The 26,893-nt window shown below is 41.4% G+C and overlaps 1 protein-coding gene across 2 annotated transcripts in view; it reads left to right on the forward strand.

Annotated features, from left to right (window-relative positions):
* The window catches only part of ZBTB10 (zinc finger and BTB domain containing 10), a 31,546-nt gene extending 6,630 nt beyond the window's left edge, over nt 1-24,916 (forward strand). The window contains exons 2-6 of one of the 2 annotated variants that reach the window (XM_036338772.1): nt 52-943; nt 13,893-13,991; nt 19,407-19,640; nt 19,827-19,999; nt 20,264-24,916. In XM_036338772.1, coding sequence (XP_036194665.1) covers nt 52-943; nt 13,893-13,991; nt 19,407-19,640; nt 19,827-19,999; nt 20,264-20,569 — 1,704 coding nt within the window. In that variant the 3' untranslated portion in view covers nt 20,570-24,916. The remainder of the gene's footprint in view (nt 1-51; nt 944-13,892; nt 13,992-19,406; nt 19,641-19,826; nt 20,000-20,263) is intronic. The other variant, XM_036338773.1, reaches the window with a different exon arrangement.
* The last annotated feature ends 1,977 nt before the right edge of the window (nt 24,917-26,893 follow it).

Raw genomic sequence — 26,893 nt, forward strand, 5'->3', positions numbered from 1 at the left:
TTTTATATGAGGAACTTGAGTTTAACATTTATGTTTTCCATTCGCTTATAGGAATCAGAAATACCTTCAGAAGAGGGATACTGTGACTTTAATAGTAGGCCAAATGAAAACTCTTATTGCTATCAGCTTCTTCGACAATTAAATGAGCAGAGAAAGAAAGGTATTCTTTGTGATGTCAGCATTGTGGTGAGCGGAAAAATCTTTAAAGCTCATAAGAACATCCTGGTTGCAGGCAGCCGTTTCTTTAAGACTTTATATTGCTTTTCCAACAAAGAAAGCCCTAACCAAAACAATACTACCCACTTAGATATTGCTGCAGTTCAAGGTTTCTCCGTCATCTTGGACTTCCTGTACTCTGGTAACCTGGTGCTCACAAGCCAAAATGCCATTGAAGTGATGACCGTGGCCAGCTATCTGCAGATGAGCGAAGTTGTCCAGACTTGCCGAAATTTCATTAAAGACGCCTTAAATATAAGCATTAAATCTGAAGCTCCGGAGTCTGTGGTTGTGGACTATAACAACAGAAAACCAGTTAGTAGAGATGGTCTGTCTTCATCGCGGGATCAAAAAATTGCCAGTTTTTGGGCAACACGGAATCTTACCAATTTGGCAAGTAGTGTAAAAACTGAAAATGATGGTTGCAGTGTCGATGAGGGCCAAATGGAGAACTACCAAATGAATGACAGTGGTTGGGCTCAGGATGGTTCACCTGAATTGGCTGAAAGTGAAGCCCCAAGTCAAACAAAAGTGTTTATTTGGAATAATATGGGCTCCCAGGGAATTCAAGAAACTGGCAACAAAACAAGGAGGAAAAACCAAACTGCAAAGAGATTTATTTATAATATACCACCTAATAATGAAACAAGTTTAGAAGATTGCTCCGTGATGCAGCCACCTGTTGCCTATCCAGAAGAAGATATGTCATTCATTAAGGAAGAACCGGGTAAATACTGTGCATACAAAGTTATTTCATTTTCATTATAATTCCATTTGGCTATAATGTTGAAGTATGCTTTTAAAAGTTTTTTTGTCATTATAAAATACATGTAACTAATAAGAAATTTGAATAAAAATAGAAGGGTGAAATTATTCAAGCACATAATTTTGGTATCTTAGTATTTTCTCTAGGCCTGTAGCTGTGGGTTATGCAAAGGCTGTGTTAATAATCAGGCATTTGCCTATATTGTTTGGCATGCAGACGTCACTCAATGTTTAGTAATTTGACTTTCCTGCTTTAGACTCTGCTCACCCTTTTTGCACCCAGTCCTGGAAACGATAAGTTCTTTAGTTGTAAGATGTAGTTTGTTATTTCAGAACATTTTTGATACCTAGTTAATATACTTTACTCTTTTAAAAATATATTTTTTATTGACTTCAGAGAGAGAGAGAAACATCAATGATGAGAGAGAAGCATTGATTGGCTGCCTCCTACATGCCCCTATTGGGATTGAGCCTGCAACCCAGGCCTGTGCCCTGACCAGAATTGAACCCTAACCTCCTGGTTCATGGGTTGGTGCTTAACCCCTGAGCCACATTGCCCAGGCAGCATCCTTTACTCTTTAATGTTTTCGGTAAATTAAACATTTACAAGTGCTTACAGATTTTTGCAAATGGTGATAGTGTTATTCTCATTTGTGTAGAGCTGCTGTTCTTACAATAAATATTACAGAAGCTGGAATATTTTAAATTTGTCCCACTCTTACCTCATTTTCCTTAGTTAAGAGAGGCCTCTGAAATTTTTCTTTGAGACTTTTCAGTATATCAAAGGAGTATGTACAAGAATCTTAGCATGTCATATTTGTTGTGTGGGTTTTCAAAAAAGTGGGGTGCAGGGCATCATTGAGGAGTGGAAATAGATTGGAACTTTGCCTTAACGTAACTTGACTGCCCCTAACTTTTTATTTGAAGCAGCAGCCCGGTGGGTTGGGGTTTTCTCTGCAGACCCCATACTTGTCCAGCCGCACGTGATGTAATGCTTGCTTTGCCCTGAAGCTCTGTAGCTGTTCAGTGTCTGATTTCCATGATGGTGATCATGTGGGGGTGGAGTACTTTCTGTTAAAAAGAATTACTGTTTTTATTTCCTTTTCCCTTTGGCAAAGGGCAAAATGTCATAGTCATCCTGTGAAATGGTTCCTCTGGCTTTTTAGGTTTGGGTTTAGTTTTCATCGGTTGAAATTTTGCTTGTTTGAACATCAGGTGTGTGTAGTAAACACTGTTTGCTGGTCTTCTCCATCCGGTTTATAGGAGTTAGGACACAATTGATATAGAGCCAGGGATTGGCAAATTTTTACTATAAAGGGCCAAACAGTAACTATTTTGGCTTTGCTGGTCATAAGGTCAGTTACTTAACTCAGCCATTGTGGCATGAAAACAGTCATACAGGATAGAAACATGCAAATGGATGTGTTCCACGGAAGCTGGATTGACGACCCTTGGTATAGAACAGTGGGTGTCAGTTGTGCCTGTATGTTGGCATCACTTGGGTCTCTCCGTTAGTTATTCTGGTTAATTGGTCTGGGACGTGGTCTGGTTGGTGGGTTTGTTATAAGGTATACAGGTGATTATAATGTGAGCCAAGGATGAGAACCATTCAAAGAGAGGAAAGAACCCAGATAGATTCAGGATTTGGAAATGAGCTCTTCTCCTTACCCACTATGTGACCATGATCAAATTAACTCTTATCCTCAATTTCCTCATCTTTAAAATGTACATAAAAACGCAACAGCGATCATGGTCATTTTAATCCCTCTTAAAGTTGGGAGGCTATTGAGGTTATTTAAAATCGGTTTTCCAGTACAGTGTAATTCCCACCAAATTCTATATAAAATGGTCTTGTAGTTTCAGCTTGACTTTCTGTTTGAATACTTACAATACTTTTATAAGCAGCCTATTCCAGTATAGGATAATTAACTATGATTATTGGGAAGTTATTTCATATTGAGCCAAAAATTGCTTTGCTTTAACTACTAAATTCTGTCATTTTGGGCAGTATAATCTGAGCCCAACCTCTAACCTCTAATCTGCCTGATAACTCTTCAGATATTAGCATTTAAAGAATTTCCCTGAAGTCGTCTGGGCTAAGTACTCTACCTCCCACCTTGTGGATTTTTCCAGTCATGGACATCACCTGGCTTGTTTCACCTGGAAGTTTTGGTGGACAGAATAGACTACATACACCTCTTAGGCAAGTTCTGACCAGTAGAGAACACAGTGGGTCTGTGTTTACCGAGGGTCAGGCCTTGCTCAAGGTCATTCAGCTAGGAGATAATAGAGGCAGGTCTCATGTTTTGTTAAGACTGTCTAGTACAGTGGTTCTCAACCTTCTGGCCCTTCAAATACAGTTCCTCATGTTGTGACCCAACCATGAAAGTATTTTCGTTGCTACTTCATCACTGTAATGTTGCTACTGTTATGAATCGTAATGTAAATATCTGATATGCAGGATGGTCTTAGGCGACCCCTGTGAAAGGGTCGTTCAGCTGCCAAAGGGGTCGCGACCCACAGGTTGAGAACCGCTGGTTTAGTACAAGCATGTCAAACTCAAAGGCTATCACGGGCCAAATAAGGTGTAAGTTTATGGGGGCCGCAAAAAAACAAAAGCTTCAATTTTCATAGAAATGTAGGTTTATTTCTATAGAGACATGCTGAATACAAAGAGCTGAAATAAACGAGTCATCATTAACATAAAATAATAGAACGTTTAAATAAAATATTTTTTCTTGAATATTAACTTACCAGACACTGAATAACTGCACAAATTAATAAGCGTAACGCAAATCTATTTTTCTTGTTCTCCAAAAGCGGAATACTTCCTGTTGCGCACACCAAACAAGTCTGTACAAGACTAATGACGTGGCAGTGTCTGCTAAAATATTCGCTGCTAGTATTAGTGGAGAGGAATGGTGCGCCTGCGTGTAGGGCAAGTGAGGGAAATGAATGCACCATGATTATAGTCATCAGTCATTAGCGAACATTGTAGCTCTATTAATAATTATTATAATAGGATATTGTTAAATTTAGTTGAAATTCTTATTAAAACGTATTTTACGTACCGTTATATTAGCTGGGCCACAAAAATACTTGTGGGCTGCATGTGGCCCCAGGGCCGTGAGTTTGACATGCTTGAGTTTCTAGACCAGTGGTTCTCAACCTGTGGGTTGCGACCCCTTTGGCGGTCGAACAACCCTTTCACAGGGGTCGCCTAAGACCATCCTGCATATCAGATATTTACATTATGATTCATAACAGTAGCAACATTACAGTTATGAAGTAGCAACAAAAATACTTTCATGGTTGGGTCACAACATGAGGAACTGTATTTAAAGGGCCAGAAGGTTGAGAACCACTGTAATCTAGACCCATTCTTTTTTAAAAACTAGTCCCTTTTAAAGCTTCAAACATTCTTACGAACCCCGCACATTGATTATACTTTGATTTCATTTCATTAAGTAAATAGAGGAAGTTTTCAGTGAAATAAATGCTTTTAAAATAATTTGAGGTTCTATACCTAAATGTCTGGAGAGTTGCGAACTCTTAGCTTTCTCTCCAAGCATTGCCTGGCACATTTGGGTTTCTTAAGCTTACAGTTTGTATAGCACAGCTCTAAAAATAATGTCTTTTTGCCGCATAATGTTGAAGCTGGTGTTTGGATGCCTCAAAGAAATGTTGTAAGATATTAAGAGAAGAAGACACACCCATAGACATCAGGAACTTGATTCAGAGGGTATTTTTAATCGGAGGCTAGCATGTCTGTTATGGGACTCACTACTCAAAGTTAGATCCGCTTTGAACTAACATAAAGACTAGTTCCACTGCCCAAAAAGTCCCACGCGCCACCCCTTCACCCCTCCCTCCCTGTCCTCAGACTTCCTGCAGCCATTGGCCTTTCACATCTCTCTGGCCTTTTCCAAAGTGCCTCATAGTCTAAGCAGCTTCTTTCAAAGGGGGACAGCCGTCCTGCAGGGTGGCAGGCTTCTGGCACTGGATTCTGGAAGGAATCTTCCGTGCGGTTTTGTCGAGTTGACACCAACCAGTATGACAGACAGCGTCCGCAGAAGCATTCTCTAGTGATGCAGCAGCAGACTATGTAATTGATTTCTATCTTTCATAGAAGCTGAGAGAATCCTATACTGATGACTAGATTTTCTTAATACTGTACGAGTACTCGGGAACAAGGTGGTCTTGGCCAAGGGATACAGTTCATCTAAAAGCTCCTTTCTCTCATCTGTATTTCTGATGGGAAAACGGCTGCACAACATTTGTGAATTGAGTTGAGTTGGGTTTAAGCTTTACATTTTCAGTTCTTATAATTGCCTTTTGTCTAAAAAACCTAATTTGAGTATTTATTAAACAATTTTGAGAAAATAATGCTCAAACTCAGTATTTTTAAGATACCCTAATATGGCACATACTTGAAATGAATTATTTCTTCTAATTAGAGTAAACTCTGTAATTAGTTACCAGCTGACCACCACTTCTGCCCTGTTGTGTTTTGGGTGGTAGTTGGTACTTGGCATTATTTTCATGTGCTGCAGAATCTAAAAATGCTTTCTAAGTGACCATATTTTTAAAGTTATTAAACATCTTTACACTTGAAAAATGACCATATGATTTGAGACTTCTAATATTTTGACCATGTCACATAGGTTTGCTGTGTGAACTATTTAAAATATGTTTAAAAGCCATGGAGCTTGGGCTTTGGACTCAGTTTTGCCACTTCACTAGCCCTGAGTTTATCCCACATAATGTCTCTAAGCAGTGGTTCTCAACCGTCTGGCCCTTCAAATACAGTTCCTCATGTTGTGACCCAACCATAAAATTATTTTCGTTGCTACTTCATAACTAATGTTGCCACTGTTATGAATCGTGATGTAAATATCTGATATGCAGGATGGTCTTAGGCGACCCCTGTGAAAGGGTTGTTTGACCCCCGAAGGGGTCGCGACGCACAAGTTGAGAACCGCTGCAATGGAAAGGAAGGAAGGAAAATGTCTTAATTCTAAAATCTTGAAAGCTGTAAAGCTACCTAAAGCTTTTTCTTAATCATTTTTATAACAAAACCTGATACCCAGTTGGCAGCAAAACCAGCTATTGATAGTCTTACTCCCTTAGCTGTGAATCTCTGTTTTGTTGCGGAAGTGCTGTTTTGATTGCAGGATGCTGTACAGACCCCACCGGGAGTGTTGTAGTTAATTACTTTCTAAGCCCTGGAATGTCTGCCTTCTGTACCTCACCTCAGGGGTTTCAGATAACAGGTGATGGGCCTGGGTTAGTTTTCTTCCTCTGAGGCAGTGTTCGGCAAACTGCGGCTCGCGAGTCACACGCGGCTCTTTGGCTCATTGAGTGTGGCTCTTCCACAAAATACCGACTTCTGCGCATGGGCCACGAAGTTTCATTCACACTGTACATGCACGCCTGCACATGGTATTTTGTGGAAGAGCCACACTCAAGGGGCCAAAGAGCCACATGTGGCTCGTGAGCTGCAGTTTGCCGACCACTGCTCTAAGGCAGTGGTTCTCAACCTTAGCTGCACATTAGAATCACCTGGGAGTCTTTTTAAAATCCATCCGGAGGATGGGGCCCAGAAATCAGGATTTTAAAAAGACTCCCAGGTGATTCTAATGTGCAGCCGAGGCTGAGAACCACTGCTGTAAGGATTCCAGATGTTCTTCCTCATCTTCCCAGCATCCTTTTGGTTGAGTATAATTTAAGTGATGATGTTATTTTTTTTAATAAACTGTTATAATTGGGTTTTAAATAGTAGTTTGAAAGTCTGGTGCTCATTAAAAAATTTTAATACTGTACAAATACTCAGGAACAAGGTGGTCTTGGTCATGTTTACTGATTTGAGAGAGAGAGAGAGAGACATTGATAGGTTGCCTCCCATATATGCCCCAACCAAGGATCTAACCTGAAACCTAGGTATGTGCCCTGACTGGGAATCGAACCTGCAACCTTTTGGTGTATGGGATGATGCTCCAACCAACTGAGCCACCCTGGCCAGGGCCCTGATACTCATTAAAAAAAATATATATATCCACCGGTAGTTAATGGGCTATAAAATATAGTAATGCCTGAGACTCTTCAATATTTAATCTTGAAAGAATGCTAGTCGGCATCTGTACGGTGGTAAGCCTATGCTGCCATCTCTTTCCCCTTCTCTATCTTTCCTCCACCTGCATTCTTTCCTCCCGTTTGCCATATTTGTTTGACCCAAAAGATGGCTGTGCTAACCTAAGTGAGAGCCCTGAGGACACAGACGGTGTGGCCAGACCCCCGCTGGGTGCTGAGGAGGCTTGTGTGGACCTGGGAGAAGGGCATCTTTGTGGTTTCCATCTGCTAAGGGCATTACATTTTCTAAACCCAAATTGGAGTTTCTGTTACACTGAATGTTTGATTTCTGACACAACTTTAATATTCTGGGTGACCAGATAGTTTTAAATTTTCAGAGCTTTCCTTTCCAGAAAAGTTGTTATATCCAAATATTACATTTCTGGGACTCCAAAGTAGTTTTCCACATCATAACACGAGGAAATTTGGTAATAAAAGTTTTATTTAAAACTCCAAGAAACTAAGCAACATGCCAGATGATGTTGATGTAAGACTGAGCACATGTGTTCACAGTGGGGTGGCCGTGGTACCCAGTGCAGTGTGATAGGTGGGTGCTCAGTAAGAAGCATGGGGAGAGCTTACTCAGAGGCAGCAGTGAGCTTGGCCCTCATATGGTGGGGTTTGCCAGGAGGGAGGAGGACGTTTCCTGCTGCAGCTGACAAGTTGGAATAGTGGGTAAAAGAATAGAAAGGGGCTGTCACAGGGAGATGAGGTTGGTGGGTAGGTTAGGGCCAGACTGTGATTCTCTGTTTGACGTCGTAATTGTGAAATTCTTTTAAATTCTGAGACAAAGAGAGGTTTTTACTAGAGATTCTATCTGTTTATATTTGCCTTTAACACAAAAGCATTTGTAGGGTGTTGTTCATGGAGTGGGAAGTGACCCGGGAGCCCAGTGCGGTCTGGTCATGGCAGAGTGCCCGCCTTGAGGAGTGTGAGGGAACGGGAGAGCCAGGCTGGGAGGCTCAGTTCCACATGGAGGGGATCTGCTGCAGGAGCTCAAGGCTGCTTTACTGCATAGACCACATCGCAACCGTTTACTCCACTGAATGAGGGAAATACTGATCTCAGTGAAGGAAGTGCAATAACCTATACCTGTTCATAAAAACACCAGAGGCCCAGTGCACAAAATTCGTGCACTCGGCGGGGGGGGGGGGGGTTTCCTCAGCCTGGCCTGCTCTCTCTCACAGTCCAGGAGCCCTCGGGAGATGTCTGACTGATGGCTTAGGCCCACCATAAGTCGGACATTCTTAGTGCTGCTGCGGAGGCGGGAGAGGCTGTGTTCAGTGTCTGCCCCCTCGTGGTCAGTGTGCATCATAGTGACTGGTCATTTGGCCGTTTGGTTGATTTGCATATTAGCCTTTTATTACATAGGATGCTCTTTCCATTGCTTGTGAACCAGATTTTTTAAAAACCCATGACCTACAAGAGGTCATGTTTTAAAAAGGCAAGACATGTTAATCAGAGAATTATTTTAAAAATGAATTCTGAGGAGGAGGTTCCTATATTATTTTTTTATATTATTGATTTCAGAGAGGGAGAGAAAGATAGAAACATCAATAATGAGAAAGAATCATTGATCAGCTGCCTCCCACACCCCCCTACTGGGGATCCAGCCCACAATCCAGTCATGTGTCCTCATGGTTCATAGATTGAGGCTCAACCACTGAGTAACACTGGCTGGGCTGGAGGACGCTTTAAAGATAATGTGTAAGTGCAAAGAACAGTGATAGCTGACATTGAAGGTCCATTTAAGATTTTGAAATGGTTGTATTAAATAAAGAGAAGTCAATAAAGTTGAATGCTGGTTTAGCAGAATGTAGTGAGGGTTATCTTTGCTCCTTTAGCAGAACAGTATATCAAGTATCACTAGAAAGTGAGTTTAAGGTGGACAGCATTGCAAATTGAGCCCTTTTTGGTTGTTTGCTGTGCACCAGGCCACACGGCTGGTGCTTATAACACATTACCAGGAGTTGGGTCAACGAGCAGTGCAGCTCTCTACCTCTAGCAGCTAGAGTCTAGCTTAACCTTAGCTCCCTCATGCAATGAGGATACAAACATTCTTACTATTGTGACATACACATGGAAAGTTTGCGTGAGAAAGCATATACAAAAGGACTTACTGCTTGATGCATAAACTCTGTTCTTTGTCTTCTTTGAAGGAGGGGTCTGCTATTACCTGTTCATGGGAGAAAGACATTTGTAAAAATAAAAGAAATTACACATTGCTTATCTTTTAGCTCTGATGATTGGAATCATATTACACAGCACACATAATACCTGCTACCATTCAGAAAGCTGTTATCTTGTGAAACTAATGTTTTAATAGTTCTTTAAAAGGTCTGACAATTGTAGAGAGATCTTAGCCCTTTTTGCTAAGTTTAAATGAAGTGAAAGATTTCCATAGCAAAGTCATGAATGTTAGAAAAGCAAATATGTTAAAGAGTTTACTTTTTAATCTTATAATTTTAGAGAAAAAGATGGTGAGGAAGATTTACTGCCTTTACTTCCCAGCGAAGCAAATTCGTCCCTATATCAAGTGAACAGTTGGTTGCCTGGCTTCTCTCCCACTCACATCAGCGAAACTGATGAGAAATGAGTTGCTAGGCAGTTTGGCTGGTGTCACGTAAGGTCCAGAGTGATGTGATGTATTGCTTCATGCATTAAGCATGCTACTTAGGAAAGCTGTTGTCAGCTTGGCAGAGCTCACCTGTGTTGAGGTTTGTTTTTAATTCCAAGAACCAAGTAGCTGGTACCTCTCCAAAGAGATTTACTGTCTAGCATGGGTGTGGTTTTGTGTGGAGGGGAAATATTGCACACAGGACGACTACACTAGCCATCTGTTATTGCTGTTGTGTACGCAGTGTCCGTGTAGGATTAAAGATTACAAGTTAAATTCTAATACTTTCGAGATGGGGTAGAAGACGGGAGATGTCTGTTTTAAGAACCAGCAGAGGAAAGCCTTCAACAAATCACTATAGAATGTTACATAAATAGAAATACCCCATATTGACAAACCATTGTGGGAATTTGACAGATGCCCTCTCAACAGGCTACACTTTCGAATTACTGTTTTTAAAAGACAGAAACTTAGTAACATTGTTTGGATAGTGATTTGCATTTTATTTTTGAATTTCAAAATACATTTAACTTTTCATAGGAAAACAAAGCTACTGAATTTCACTTATTTTTCAGTGTATGGACGTGTTTTAGTGTGATTGTACACCTGAAAACTGAGAAATTTTTCTTCAAACACCATTAATTACAACTAAACTAGTAATGTTGCAAAGGGCAGATTATTTAAGTAGCATTTAACATTTCTTGAAAAGCTTTTTATTTGTTATGCATTTTGATAAATAGCCTATCTAATAGAGGTAATATGCAAATTGACCATCACTCCAACACACAAGATGGCTGCCCCCATGTGGACACAAGATGATCGCCACAAGATGGCCAGAAGGGGAGGGCAGTTGTGGGCGATCAGACCAGCAGGAGAGGGCAGTTGGGAGAGACTAGGCCTGCAAGTGAGGGCAGTTGGGGGTGATCAGGCCTGCTGGGGAGCGCAATTAGGGATGACCAGGCCAGCAGGGGAGGGCAGTTAGGGGTGACCAGGCCGGCAGGGGAGGGCAGTTAGGGGTAACCAGGCCGGCAGGGGAGCAGTTAGGCATCGATCAGGCTGGCAGGCAAGCGGTTGGGAGACAGCAGTCCTGGATTGTGAGAGGGATGTCCTAAACAGGCAGTCAGACATCCCTTGAAAGGCCCCAGATTGGAGAGGGTGCAGGCTGGGCTGAGGGACATACCCCCCATGCACGAATTTCATGCACCAGGCCTCTAGTTGGGAAAATAAAACCCAAATAGTGTTCTGCTCTGAAGGACCGGGTGAAGGACTGTGGTCTGTTTACTTCTCAGTCATCCTCCTGACGTCCCACCTATTTCATACACTGGCATCACCCTCCCATCTACTGGACAGAAAAGTCCTGAGTGCTGCCTTCAAACTCCTCTCTGGACAGATGTTCCTTGCTCTCTCTCCTGTTACCCAAACAGACTCCCTGGGAACCTTACAAACCTGACCATTTCTTTTTGTGGTATTTCTTCAATAGCTTTAACTTCTCCCTTTCTTAGTGACTTCTTCCTTTCAACATTGAAATATGTTTATTACTTTCATCTTGTAAATGACAAAACTCTTACTCTATTCGGCACTCTTCCCTTTTACAGCCAAAGTTCTCAAATTGTATTATCTCCTAATTCATTATCTCCCATTCTTTTTTTTAATATATTTTATTGATTTTTTTACAGAGAGGAAGGGAGAGGGATAGAGAGTTAGAAACATTGATGAGAGAGAAACATCGATTAGCCACCTCCTGCACACCTCCTACTGGGGATGTGCCCACAACCAAGGTACAAGCCCTTGACCCGAATCGAACCTGGGACCTTTCAGTCTGCAGGCTGACACTCTATCCACTGAGCCAAACCGGTTAGGGCCATCTCCCATTTTTAACACAGGCCATTGTTACTTCCTGCTTGCCCCGACACACCCACTGAGGTGCTCAGGATTCTTGGATGAAATGAAAGTGACCCGTATTTCAGGCTTCATCTTGAATTCTTGACAGCACTGTCACAGTGGACCACTTCTTGAAATACTTTTCTAAAAATCTTTTTATACCCTTTGGTAGATTATTAAATGCTAGGATTCCTCAAGGCCTCATCTGTTTACTCCCATGGCTTTGTTTGCCATGTGTATTCTAACGACGCAAACATTTTTGTCCCCAGCTCAAGCACCAAATTTATAGTCTTTGGTACTAAATTTCTCCACCTGGAAGAAAAAAATACAGCCCTAAGTCTTCCCTGAGCATCCGAGTCCCCTAGAGGGCTTACTAACTCCAGGTTGCTGGGCCCACCTCCACAGTCTGGTAGGTCTGCGGCGGCCTGAAATGCCATTTCTAGGAAGTTCCCAGCTAGCACTGCTGCCGGGGGAGGGACTGCACGAGCACTGTGGCGCAGTCCTCAATCACAGAAGCAAAGTAGCCTGTTTCACCGCGGGGCCGTGGCAGAGCTGGCCCCAGGAAGTCCTAGCGCTGCCTTCTTCACCCCGTCCGCCCCAAGCACATTACTCAGCCTTGTTCTGAAGTACGTTTCACTCCGTAAAGTTCACAATTGAACTTCCTACACCTCCTGTTCCCTCCAGAATGGGCTTTCCTCAGGTTCCCAGCTGCCATTAGCAGCAGTCTGGAAACGTACTCATGACCTTCGCCCCCACCCCAGCACCCAGTCTGTCACCAAACTCTGTCAGTTTTCCCCCACAAACTCAAATTCATCCACTTTTCTCCATTTGCCATGGCCATTCAACCAAGTCACAAGCCACCACCAGCTCTCACTTGTAGTATTAAAATAGCTTCCTAACTGGTCTCCCTGTATCTCCTCTTGCCCTCCTTCGATTCATTCCTACACCAGGAATATTTCTGTTGTGTGGTTTTTTTTTGTTTTTTTTTTTTTAAGACAAATGAGACTAGCAGCCTGTTTAAAACCCTTTTATTGCTCTTAGCAAAAAAAGGCCAATTCTTTACGGAAGCCTGCAGGAGCCTACATCACTATTTGTGTCTACTTGGGATCAATTAAACTATTCTTCTCTTGGTCATGATGGAAGTGTTATCCTACTTGCCTCGTAGTATGAAAGTACCAGATCTGGTGGGTGGTTTGGGGTTTATAGCTGCACTAGAACCACTGCTGGGTAGCATTTCATTGTATGATTATATTTGCACCCCATAAATTTTTTAACCTTTAGTATTGAGAATCGGAGCAGTACGGAATGGTGGTACCAAGGATGGGTCTTGAATAGAAGGCAGAAGAGGGGCAGTCCATAGTACGCAGCATTGTAACACTGTCTTCAGAAACGTGCGATTCATCTGGGAGAGTAGATGGTGCCAGTGGGTGAGTCTAGATTCCTAAGCAGGCACCTGAAACATTACCTTGGACTCAGAGGAGTTTGAAGATTATCGTAAAAGCTGTGGTTAACCGTGGGCAATCATAAGGAAAGGAGCAACTTAAAGATTGCTGTTTTTGGAAGATCTCTCGGGCAGTGTGTGGGGAGAGTGGTGGTGGGAGCACTGTATTCGGGAAGCAAGGAGACCAAGGAACTGTTTGAGTCATTTACTCACTAATCAGGAGAGTAAAGACACGAGCCAGTTGCAGGCAGTGGTAGAGAAATGAAGGGATGGAACAGATTTAAAGGGATTAGCACATTAGTGAGCTTTTTTCTTGTGCGCTGCCTGTCACATCCTTTCCACAGTTCGCTATGAACTCTTGGGAATGACCTCTTCTCTGATAGCTTCCTTTTTATTTTAGCTTTATATTTCCTTCCCACCTCTGAGCCATATGATGTTTTATACATCTAGTACTTTGTACCAGCAGTAGTCATCCTCTGTTGGGTGCCAGACATAATTATAACCCTTGGTTTGCAGTAACCTAATTTCTCTGTCAAATCTGATACAAGTAGATGCATGTGAGGAAACTGACATGCGCTCACGTAGCCAGTAGCAAATGGGGCTGGAGGACCGGTGCACCGGGCTCGCAGCTCATGCTCTCCAGTCGCTGTGCTTGCTGCTGAGTGTGCACTTACTCCTGAGGCTGAAAATCATGTCTTGCCCTTCCGTGCCTTGCGGTGTTGAGCAGGTGTTCAGCACTTGCAGACAGCCCTCTGTGTGCCCAAGAAACAGTTCCAGAAGGGAGTGTGTTGGGTGGCGGCTGTGGTGCGGCTGTAATAACAGATGACTTTCCATCTCTTTCAGATCTGGATGGTGCTCTGCTCCCGGGGCCGGACTGTGACAGGAATGTGAACGCAAACGTGCTGGCCGAAGCCAGCTTGGGGCAGGATGCAGGCGATGCTGGTAGGCACAGCAGGACTTGTTGTTGTCGACAGTATTACAGTGTCCCTTTAACCCCCCTCCACCGTGCAGTAAGAATTTAAAAAGAATACATTTAAGAGGATTTGAGGATTGGGAAGTGTTTGTGTACATGTTTACTAAGGACCTACTCCAGTTTCTTTTTCTTAAAGGAGAGGATTATATGTAAGTACTTTCATCTGTGGTGTCTGTGATTATGATGGACTTTGGAAGCCTGTAAATAAAAAGATAGGCATTTCTCCTTTGTTGGGTGGACATTGTAAAACTCAATATCAAAAGTAATTATGATGACTTCTGTTAAAGCAGCGGTTCTCAACCTTGGCTGCACATTAGAATCACCTGGGAATCTTTTTAAAATCCTGATTTCTGGGCCTCATCTTCCGGAAATTCTGTTTCTTTGTTACTAATGTTGTGGCCTCATCCCATAACAAAGAAACAGAATTTCCGGAGGATGAGGCCCAGAAATCAGGATTTTAAAAAGATTCCCAGGTGATTCTAATGTGCAGCCAAGGTTGAGAACCACTGTGTTAAAATATAGATGGCATGAGAATGGTAATTATTAGAATGATAAATGTACTTGAATTAGCTTTGATATAAAATAATTGGCTGTTGCTGGCTACAGAAAATATTAATTCTAAATAGTAGTATTTACCTGGTATATCAGCTGTACTTTAGGGAACAAAGAATTCATGCACATTCCACAGAATTACATGAATACATTATGAGTCAATTAGAAAGGGAAAGCTTTCTTTACAGAAGAAGGACAAGCTAATAAATATAGAAGAATGATATTTTTGCATCCCCACAGGACATAATTCAAGAACGTCACTCTGTGGTGACATGGTTGATGGGCTTCCAGGACTGCGCACAGGCATGTGGGAATGGAAGGTTTACAGGGTGAGGGTGTCTTCAGTCACAAAGAGGAAAAGGGGGCTGTACGATAAAGAGGTCTGATGAGTGGCCATCACCGAGTGAGTGATCAGACAGTGCTGTAGTGAAAGGAACCGGAACACGGGCCTCCTGACGCACAGTGTGTATGGTGTTCTTGCCCCAGGTCTGATCACACAGGAAAGGAGGTAGATGGACGTAAGTCCAGCTAGTCCACATTCTAAAGGTGTAGTGCCAGGAAAAACAAGCAGCGGGACCATGGATTGAGGGGACCAACCAAGCGCACAGTGTCCATCATGACTATATCATGAGTCCCAACAAGGACTAAAGGGGCATTTTGGGCACAGCTGGATATTTAAAAATGTCGTATGGATTAAATGACAGGTGTTGAACAACTTTAAATTTCTTGGATGTGTAAAGGTGCTGTGGTTATGTGGGAGAAAGTTCTAAAAGATGCACGCTGTGTTTAGGGGTGAAGTGATGGTTGTACAGCTTGTTTTCAAATAGACATCAAAGGTGTGTATGTGTATCGCAGAGCACATTCCGCAAAATGAACATTTGTTGAATGTACATAAAGGGATATAGATGGTCATTGTTTCAGCTTGTGTAGCCTAGACATTTTTTAAAGAATTGATGGGGAGGGGATTACTAGGAGTACTTCTTACCAAAAGCTGTTGGGCTTCTGAAGTCAGAATACACCAGCAAAAAACGAAGCCAAAACTCGGAGAAGCTCCCTTAAGGTGGTTTCTCCTAACTGTTGAAAGAATTTACAAAAAAGGTTTTGAAGTTAGTAGTTTACAGATTATTTGGGTTACAGTTTGAAGACTTTTGCTGTACAGAGAATCACTGAGTACAGGAATGTTTTCTTGCCCTTGCTTTTGGTTTAGAAATCTGTTTTAAGAATGGACTGGTCAGTTGGGCTGTGTGCATTCATACGTTGTTTTAAATTTGCACATACACATTTTCAGGTAATGGTCTAATTTATCTCATTCTCAAAAAAAGAAACACCTTGATTTAGAGTCACTTGTCTTTAGGGGACACTTTGATTCATTGGATTTTTTGCAACTGAGACCAGCCTTTATCTTAAAATTGTGACTATAAAAACATTGTTGTCTTCTTAGTTTGCTATTATCCTATATAATAAAGATGTAATATGCAAATAGTTGCTATGCCGTGAAGTGTAATGGCCGACTGCATAACGACCAGATCATGGATCAGCAGGAGGGTGGGGCAGCGAGCTCAAGCAGGGCAGGATAGGGCAGCAAGCTATGAGGGGCTGGGCAGGCAGGGGGGGGGGGGCAGTGCCGGGGGAGAGCTACTGGAGGGTGGCAGCGAGCTACTGGCGCGCGGATTCATGCGCAGGGCTACTAGTGGAATCATAAGCACAATTTTGCAGTAGCTGTTCAATGACTTTATGACCCTTCAGTGGGTTAGATTACAAAGGAGCCTTTCTTCAGGCTGCTCTTAGGTATCCTACAAGATAGCCCATTATTGTAAGAATTGGGAGAGGTGACTAAGTTTGGGATAAGCCTTCCTTAATTTGAATTATTTTGAATTTCAGAATGCTCTCTTGCCTATTATCATGAATGCTTTTTGTTATGTCTTTACTGTAGGTTATTTAGAAAAACATGGAATTTCAAGTATTCAAAATCTTTAATTCTGACTCTTGGATTATCAATTCATGTTTTAGGCTATTCTGTCTGTTCCTTTATGTAATGAATAATATTTAGTTGATATCAGAATATCTAACATGATTTCTTATGTTAATTTTTCAAGTATTTTGAGCATGTCAGAAATACCATTTGCCAGATACCATTTATTCAACAAATAACTGAAGAGTATGTTTTGGACATTAAAAATACAAAGGCAAGCCCTGACTGGTTTGGTTCAGTGGATGGAGTGTCGGCCTGCAGACTGAAGGGTCCCAGGTTCGATTCTGGTCAAGGGCATGTACCTTGGTTACGGGCACATCCCCGGTAAGGGGTGTGCAGGAGGCAGCTGATCAATGTTTCTCTCTCATCGATGTTTCTGACTCTCTATCCCTCTCCCTTCCTCTCTGTAAAAAAAAAAATCAATAAAATATATTTTAAAAAAATACAAAGGCAAGACAGGCATTGATTTGGATAAGAACTGTGAGCCACAAAGCGCAAACTTTAGGAACGTGAAGGTGATCTATTCCTTCGCACACACAGACAAGCTGCCTCACTAGGATTCTGAAAACTTTCCCCCAAACAGCAATACATTATAGTTAAATTATGTAATTATGGATTTGAGATTTCCTTCTTTTTTCTTTTATTCCTTTGTTTTTTGTTTTTGAGAGGGCTTTCCTAACATTTAACAAAATGGGTGGCTTTCTAAGCACAAAACAATTTACATTGTTAGCAATGAAATGCGATTTTTAAATCCCCAAGAGGCCTTTGCGCGCTATTGGGTATTGATACTTTCACCAAAAAAGACGTCTTAAGTTCTTAAACAAAAATTTTTAAAATATATTTTTATTGATTTCAGAGAGGAAGGGAGGAGAAGAGGAGAGGGGGATAGGAGAGGAGAGGGGGAGAGATAGAAACATCAGTGATGAAAGAGAGTCACTGATTGGCTGCCTCCTGCTCGCCCCCTTGCTGGTTTGGCTCAGTGGATAGAGAATCGGCCTGCTGACTGAAAGGTCCCAAGTTTAATTCCAGCTAGGGCAGTTATTTTAATTTTTAAGAAAATTAATGTACCTGCAAATAGATGCAGTATAGGAAAATGAATTTTTATTTTTTATTTTTTTATTAATCCTCACGGGATATTTTCCTGTTGATTTTTAGAGAGGGAGAGGGAGATATCGATGTGAGAGAGACATCAGTTGATTACCTCCCACGTGCTCCCTGCCTAACTGGGGCCAGGGCCTACAACCCAGGTACATGCCCTTGCCCAGAATCAAACCTGTGACCTTTCAGTCTGCAGGCCAACACTCTGTCTACTGAGTCAACCAGCTGGGCTGGGAAACAAATTCTTAGAAAACCCATTTTTTGAGAAGCTGTCCTTTATTATATCCATGGTATACGTGGGAGGAAACTTAATCAGTTGCTGCACGAGTTAGCTGTGCACAGCCTGAAAGGGGGAAGTCCCAGGCAGAGACTTTGAAGGTAGGACCATTTCACCACAGAGGACAGCACCGGGGAGTCTGCTTGGAGCAGAGCGGCCAGGAGCAGTTGGAAGCAAGGGCTCGTCAGGCACTGCTTGGTAGGAGATGGGGAGTCCTTGGCTTCTACTCTGAGTGCGATGGATAGTCCTTGCGGGCTTTTGAGCAGAGTGCCAGGCTCTGACTGAGTTTTAACACATTTCGTCCGCTCAGGAGCTTTCTCGTGTTTCGCGCGCCATCTGTTAAGGACCGCTCACGAGTGTTCTCGTTTTTCACGCCCATGGAAATAGGAGCGAATCTAGATACTTACGTAAATTTTGTTTGGTCCCTCTTCATAGAGGAAAATGTTTTACGCAGTACCACACGTTAAAAAGTACTAGGAACTTTAATTGTTTGTTTTTGTAAATAAAAATGTTATAATTATTGAAAAACAACACCTAAAGTGCATTATGATGATTTAAATAACGTGCAGTTTGCCCAAAAACGTGCGGTCCCTGGCGTATGTCTTAGAGACTTCTATGCGGTACGCAATGTGTTCAAAAGAACCTGATTGTTGTGTTGAACTGCACTGTAGGAAGGCAGATAAGCTGATGGCTGCTGAGCATCATCCAGCGGCTAGAGCTGATGGTGAATTGGATCTGGGTGGCAGTAGCCATGAGGATTCTGGATTCACATTGCCCAAGGATTCCCAGTACAAGGAATAGTCAACATGGGACCAGGTCCGGAAGAGAGAATTCCTAGTTTAGCTCTTCTGAAGATCCCACGGGACTTCGGCTATTGTGTTCTGATTCTCCCCTCTTGATTTCCATTTCTTCAAGGATGGGTTTAGAAAGAGGTTTTGGTGAAGCCCCCACAGGCATTCCGTTACCTTGCCCAGTGTGTCTATGACCACAGACAAGGGCCTGATAATACAAGAACTTGATACTTGTAGTTTACCTGTTTATATTTTTCATCCTTTGTCCATTTTTCTAAACCAATTAGTCTTAAAACAAGGCTATGTGATTGTTTGGGGACAGAAGGAGACCATCTAGTTCCACAGCTCGGCTTTGGGCTGGCAGTCTTGAGTGACAGAATAATTAGGAAGAGCAACTATTTTAAGACAGGGTTCTGTGTTGAATATGTTTGAAAGACAGTATTTTCATTGTGGCCTCCACACACCACTAAATAGTATTTAGATTTATTTCACTGAATTTTCCCCCATGTTTGAATTGTATTTTAAACTTTAATTTGTTTTCTGTTTAAGATGCCTGCCAATTAGGATATTATAATTAGGTAATAAAGTATGAAAACATGTCAGTTTTAGATTAAAATGTAGAGGTTTTTTATTTAGCTATTTTAAATTAAGCTCTTCTATCTTAATGCTCATTTATTGTGTGTTTTTATTCCAGCAAAAGACAGATCTTTATTACCATTATTACATCGAAATCACTTTTCAATTGTATTAGGTACTTCACATGATTTCAAGTATGGCCTGATGCCTGGCCCATCAAGTGATTTCAAGTATGGATTGCTACCAGGTACTTCAAACGATTTCAAGTATGGATTGCTACCAGGTGCTGCAAACGATTTCAAGTATGGATTGTTGCCTGAATCTTGGCCAAAACAAGAAACTTGGGAAAATGGCAAGTATTAGTCACCTAAACATCTACAGAATTATTCTGAGTTGTGGCGTTTTGGGTTTTTTTTTTTTAATTAAGACAGTAGTAGCCCTGTAATTGTCCCTGTTCTCAGGGATAGGTAAGCTTTTGAGAGCAAGTTTTCTGTTTTATATATAAGTGCTTTTCTGTGTTTTTTTTTTATTCTCAAAGGTGAATCATCTCTAAACATGAACAAGTTAAAATGCCCTCATTGTACCTATGTAGCCAAATACAGACGAACACTAAAAAGGCATTTGCTCATTCATACGGGAGTCAGATCCTTTAGCTGTGATATTTGTGGAAAACTGTTTACTCGCAGAGAGCATGTAAAAAGACATTCCCTGGTAAGTAACTTTAAATATAACTGATCTTTGAGCTAAACAATGTTTATGTCAGTAAAGTTTAAGGCATATTAGCACTGTTACTGCAGTTTTAAGGAAGGCTGATTATTAATAGCTTTAAACAAAGAGTATGACTTATGGTCTGATACTGAGCCTCATACAGCAAAAATGGTATATTGACTCACGGTTCAGCTGGTGATTTGAGTGGTTCAAATGCATTCAGTTGTTTATACCGTCCTTATTGGATTTTTTCCCCCCTTCAATTAGGTGCATAAAAAGGATAAAAAATACAAATGTATGGTGTGTAAGAAGATCTTCATATTAGCTGCCAGTGTTGGAATCAGACATGGATCTCGACGCTATGGTATTTGTGTAGAATGTGCAGATAAACCACGGCCAGGAAGGCAAGAAGGTGTAGATCAGGGACAGGAGACAGATTTCCCTCGGGATGAAGAGTACGAGGAGAACGAAGGGGGAGAAGCCGAAGAAGAGCTGGCTGACGAGGGAGAAGATCAGAACCACCCGTCACGCTGGGACGAGTTGGGAGACGTCTGTATGTCTCAGGATGACTAATTGGCCTACTCTGCTCCTCAAGGATGCTGCATTGGGACGTAACATGAAGCGACAATTTGAATTGTTGAACTTGAAGGCTTGCAAATATGGTACATGCTGGATGGTAGTTAAGTTGCTGTGAAAACTGTAGGGTCAAAGCCTTATAGCAAAATTTTTTTATATTTGCACAGGACTGGACAGCAACCAACCTTGCGGTTGGATTACATGGAGTCCCCACATCTTCAGTCAGTTATCAAAGTAAAAATATTTTTTATTTATAGGATATACAGTAACTCTTTGGGTCCTAATGAAAATGGATTACCTGTCTGTAAAGAGCTGACGTTTACGTACCAGTTTAACCGGAATGAAGAAAATCCAGTTATGAGAATACAGTGACAGCTGGCCCAACTACACTGTCCACCAAACCACTCAGGCTAGTTTGTACTAGTAGAGTTTTGTTTCTATTTTTATTTTTATTAATTTTATTTTTTTTAATACAGATTTTCAGTGAGGGGCCTTTTCAACCCCATTGGTTGTACTTTTCTGTATTTTCCATTTTGATTTGCTTCATAAGTTAAACCAAGTCTCTTCTAGTCTTAGGTATTATTTCTCAATTTTGTGCTGATGGGCATGTTTATAAGAACTGGAGAGGTAATTTATTGGAATGAACTAATTGACTTCCTCCATTCCCCCTTCCTTTTTGACATGAATTTTACTACTTCACAAATGAAGAATGATGTTGCAAAGTTATCGTGACGAAGTTGATAAATACCACTAAATGATTATGATTTAGAAGTCACTTCCTCTTGCTGCTCTAATCTGATAAAATGGTTCTATATGATGTTTTCTGACATGGTATTCGGTTTTGGGTATCTGTTACTTTGGCACTATTCTTGTTTGCCTTTTTTTATTTTTGCCAGTGTACTATACCTCAGTCCTATTTGAAAAGACAGAAATCTGATTGAAAGAAGAGTCATAGAAACAATAAGTAAAATGATTTGTTTTATGATTTATCCTCCATGTCCAGTTTGGTTAGCTTGTTATGCAATATAAGTGAACTATCAGGTTTTTACTCTTGTGCCCTTTTACCATTAAAATTAACACAAAAATTGCATTCTCTTTTGTTTCATATTTACTGGGATATTCAGTGTTTTAAAATTATGATAGAAAATTATTTTTTTCAATTCCTTAGTCACTACACCTTGGTATGCAGTCTTTATAGTAGTCACCTTGATTCAGTGATCTGCAGAAGTCTTACAAATAAAATATTGAGGCTTTACAATTTATGATTAACTGAATTTTTCAGGATACAAGGGGTGATATATTATAAAGTAGAAATTGTCAGGTTTATGTAGCCTGATGATAGATGAATTAGCTAATTGTATGACAGCAAGATGTCACATAATTAATGTTAATATGCACAACATTATCAGGAACATATTGTATATTATATCAAGTGAGGGATATCAAACTTTCAGCTTTCTTTTAAATAGAGATTGAGCATATTTTCCTGCTGTGTGGTGCTCCATTTAATCAAGGGTGAAACATTGATACTTTTCTAAGAGATGCTTTCTTTGATTTCAGTAAAATGATGCTTAAATGTTAGACATCAATGTTTCTGCCCGGATAAATTAAAGATATAAAGTACAGTTACATGGTCAGATGCATCTTTCATTATCTAAACTTTATTATAGTTTCTACATAACTGTAAAACTGACACGAATAGTTTTGGTTTGATTTTTAAGACTGAAGAGTACATCTTATTCTCAATGTTCTAGGTAAATGAGTAAAATGTAGTTCTGGTGGGGTCCAAAGTAGACGTTAGTTGGGTAAAGATACTATGAATGAAAAAGTATTTTAAGCATAAAATGTTCTGCATTGTGAATATGTAAGTATAGTATAAAGATTTCTTTCATCCCATTTATCCCCCTCCTTTAAAATAAACCATAGTTTACAATCGGTAGATCTGTCTATATATAAATATATATTAAAGAGAAAAGATATATATCTGAAAGTTGCTAAATCTGCTTTATTAGACTGCAGGTCACTTATTGCATAGAAACTGGACTGGGCTTTACACTCTAATGTACTTTTTACTTTTCCCAAGGTATGAACTTATTCTCTTTAAGTTGAATTTTCTTTACTACTTAAATCATTTATGTATATCTGGTAAATTATGACCAAATTTCTGTTAGATTGCATACAGTAAATTGAAATACACATGTGGTACACTACAGGATTGTTGTGCTTTTGCTTGGTTTAGTTGGAAACAAGGTTTGATGTAGATGGCTTGTTACTGTTAATTTAAGATATTCTATGATTGTCCATTACCTTTTATGTTGTGTTATGACAGATCGGACTATATTTACTTTACCATATTGTTTTTAGAAAGGCAATCCAAAGGAAAAATGTTTATACTCTTGAATATATTAGCCTCAGCCTATATAAAAGTTTCTTCTTTAAAGTAAGCGTTTCACAAGAAACAGAACTGACAAACTTTTCTACTTGCTGACTCCCTAATTTATTTTGTTCCATGATCTTGAGGGACTGCCTTTACCCTTCTAGATCATTTTTAAAAACTAGTTTTAGTACTAAGGTATACTACTGGATGTTTCTATTTTTTTAAGTATGTTCTTTTTCTGACTTACAGTACAAATTCAGGAAGTTGAGATGCTAAGAACTTAGGGTTGGTCTCCCAGGTAACACGAAATACCCATAGTTTGGTCTGTGGGGCCCTGGCAGAATTGTGTGTAACACATTTGCTGAATTTTTCTCTCATAACTGAAAATTAAAAATACTTCAGAGCTTTTCATTTTAATGAAGGGGAAGAGCATGAACTGCCTCTTTGGTGTTCACTGTAGTACAGACCCTCTCAGATAAATCAAGGTCATACACTGTTTCTTAGGCTTCTGACAGTCACCGCTACACGGTCCCTACACTGTCATTCAGAGTTTGGCCCTCATTTTTCATAGTCACTAGATGTTTTGCTAAATTTTAGTACCACAGCAACTAAGAGCTGAAAAAAGAAGAGATGTTACAGGAAGGGAAATTGAACAGTCATGAGTAGCTTTGAGATTTGGGGGAAAACAGTCGCTGGTTTGGGTAGAGCCATCCTGATGAGAATGAGGTGATGCGTAGACTCTTGTCAGATGCTTAGAACACTGGCAGTTGTTCAGCAGTAGACGGGAACCAAGAGGAAAAGAAGGAACGAGGAGGGGGAAGAGAGAAACTCTATCACTACAACAGTGTCAAAGGCCTGAAAAGAACTGGAGCGGTGTAATCATGGAGAAAGTATGATGAGTTGGGTTTTTAAAATCACAAATTTTAAAACTTTGATAAGCTTTACTTATATTTTTAGGACTTTGTCAACATAGAATGAAGAGTTTATTTTTCTGAATAATGATTCCAAAAGCTACCATTTTTTAGTGCCTACACGTGCCGTTGCGCTTTATTTGATCTGTTCTCTCTAAGGTAGGTGCTATTGTCTCCATTTTATAGACAGGAAAGGCTCCCAGCGGCCGCCTGCTCGTGTAGCAGCCGCAGGGCCAGGGTCAAGGCCAGGCCGAGCTGCTCCCACCGCCGCCTCCGAGCCGGCCCTTCTGGAGGCTCCACTGGGCCTCATGCAACAGCTTTTGTAGAAGTTCACCCTTTTAAGGAGTCCCCTGTGGAGACACATTTCCCTTAGAACAGCTGTTAGGAATCTAGCGTCTACGCCTTTCTCTCCGCTGTCCCCAGGTGCACGTCCTCCCTACCTTCCTCCTGTGCAGCCATCGCTGCACCATCTGCCTACAAACCAGGCACCCAGCCTCAGTGCGGCATTTCATTTTTAAATGAAGAAAGAAACATGAACCCCAGGTCTAGTGCCGTTCAGTCACCCAGATCCTTAAACTTAAACATGGTCCAGGTGTCTCTGAGTCCCTTGTGGGTGAGAAGGGAAGCTTTGCTCCTGCTGTGGCCCTGCCTCCCGGCGGGGGCAGCTCTAGGCAGCCAGGCTGGTGGGGAGAAGCTACGGGAAGCCCTGCGTGGGACCCTGGGGACTTAGCTGTGGATGGAGTACACTGGCTACTGGAAACACCGTTTTGGGTTGAGGAGGGGGTGGTTGAGGCCATTATGAAATGGGAGAATCAGCATTTAACACTGTAAACATAGAAAGAACACTTTCTCTGCCTGCTGTTTGTAAAAGCTCTTTGGGAAGATCTTTTACGAAGACCAATTTTTAAATGTAACTTACCTACCTAGTATAAGTGTCCTAAGACATGTATGTAAACTTCCGAGACTGTTTGTCCGTGTATTTAGAAAATACACAAGAATCTTTATCAAACCTAAAAATATAAACTTGTGAGCACTAAACTTCTTCTGGCTTGTGAATTTTGTTGACTCTTGATTTTTTCATTCTGTTTTTTTGCAATCAAAGTGTACACAATTGGACTAATTGGGGTGGGGGACACCTTTGTAAACTTTGACATGTATAATTCAGGTATCTTTGTACTTGAGGTTTAAAGTTTGAATTACGTACTATTTTAAGGGTTTCTCTTGTGTATTTTTATATGAAGAGAAGTGCACACGCCCCTCCAACTACCTCCTTGCGCTGCGTGGAGAGCCGCGCTGGAGCACAGAGTGGCTCTAACCAGCACGTGTCCCATCGTGATGACGTGAACGTTTCTCTACAGGTTTTAGAAACATTGAAGTATTTCCCCTGTGATGTACACTTGTACTTTGGGGAATGGGTTGAAAAGCAAAGCTCAATCACATTATCCCATATTTACTGCATATTAGTAGGTTAACGGATTATAAGTAACTATATAAATTTCACGTCTTTAAAACTGGAGTGACATGAGAAAACATACTAACTAGTTATGTAGGTTTTTGTGGTGTTAGCAGAACGAAGGAGATCACAGAAAGGACCGGCCGGTCAGGCTTGGCTGAGGGATGAGTCACGGTTCAGTTTGGAGAACGGCGAGCTGAAGGCGGGTGGGTGCCCATGTAGCATGTAACGCCCGCCGCTGGAACGGTCCTGAGGCAGAAGAATTGGGTGCCTTCGCTGCGGTTCCGGGGCTTAAGCTGAGACCACTTCCCAAGCTGAAAAGGCCCCGCGTGCACTGGAGCTGTTGAGGAGGCGGGGGCACTGTCGGCCTCTGCTGTGGCCGGAGGGCCAGCATTCCTATGGAAGGGGCTGTGCTGTAAGGGCTCAGTCCGTCTGAACGATCCATTTCTGTACTAAAGAGGGAAAGAAAAGGCACCACGGGATCTCTGCTGTGTGAGCTAAAGGGGTGGAAACTGCTTCCTCTGCCCTGTGCCATGCTTGCTGTGCACCCACCTGACCTTCAGCCAGACGTTTTTCTTTTTTCCAGCACAACCAGTTTGGCAATAGGAAAGCATCGATATTCCCGCATAATTAGGGGTGTGTGAGACTCTTAGTGAAAGACTCTTACTTCTTGGCACACGTCCCAACAGCTGGAGAGAGAAAACTATATAACATGGTTTCAAGGTAATTGTGGAATTTCTTTTAGGTTGAAAGAAACTTTAGGAGTAATAAAGAATTGATTCCCAGACAGGTTGCTATTGTGACTTTGCCATGAATCTTAGGACCCAGGGCCCCTTCCATTGTAATTCTTCCCCTACATCAAACATGCATGCAGTATGTATTTTAGGTTAGGGAAAACTTTGAAATTAGAAACTACAAAGTATATTCAGATATAGTATCTGGCACATAGTCTGAGCTCAATATTAAGTGAATGATTATTTAAAAGATATCAGGAACTTCAGGATTTTTGCCTACTAGCATCTAATGGCTTGTCGCTGTCAAGCTATATTTTATTTAGAAGTAGTTTGTGTTGTCAAGCACAGGATATATAGGATCACACATCCTGGACCCTCAGGACCCTTTTCCCCAATACACCCATGGGTGACCATAGCCAAAGACAGTGACCAAACCCAATCTAGCAAATAGAGATCTCAATGCAAGAGTCTTAAATGTACACCATCTCCATAACTCAGAATACTTAGTGACAAGATTATTGGTTTTTTGCTGCAAAATACTGGTTTTGAAATGATTAGTGTGGCCAACACCAGTGCAAATGCCAGAACTCGGTATGTGAGGAAGATGTGGGAAACGGGAAGGAAGCCCATGGAGCTGGTTCCTGGTGCAGCGGGGAGTGCACAGCGCGTCCTGGAGGTGCTGGGTCGGAGGTGTTAGTTGCCATGTTGTGAAGAGGCATGTTAGGTGGTGGCATTTACATTTTACCACACGAGACCAGCCTTCTTGTGAAGGATTTGTGGAGCTTAGTACTTGTCGCCCCGCCCCCTACTTGACTCACCCACTTGGGTTACTAAACTGGGATGGTG

This window comes from Myotis myotis, unplaced genomic scaffold (genome assembly GCF_014108235.1).
Source record: "Myotis myotis isolate mMyoMyo1 unplaced genomic scaffold, mMyoMyo1.p scaffold_m19_p_16, whole genome shotgun sequence".
Taxonomy (NCBI): domain Eukaryota; kingdom Metazoa; phylum Chordata; class Mammalia; order Chiroptera; family Vespertilionidae; genus Myotis; species Myotis myotis.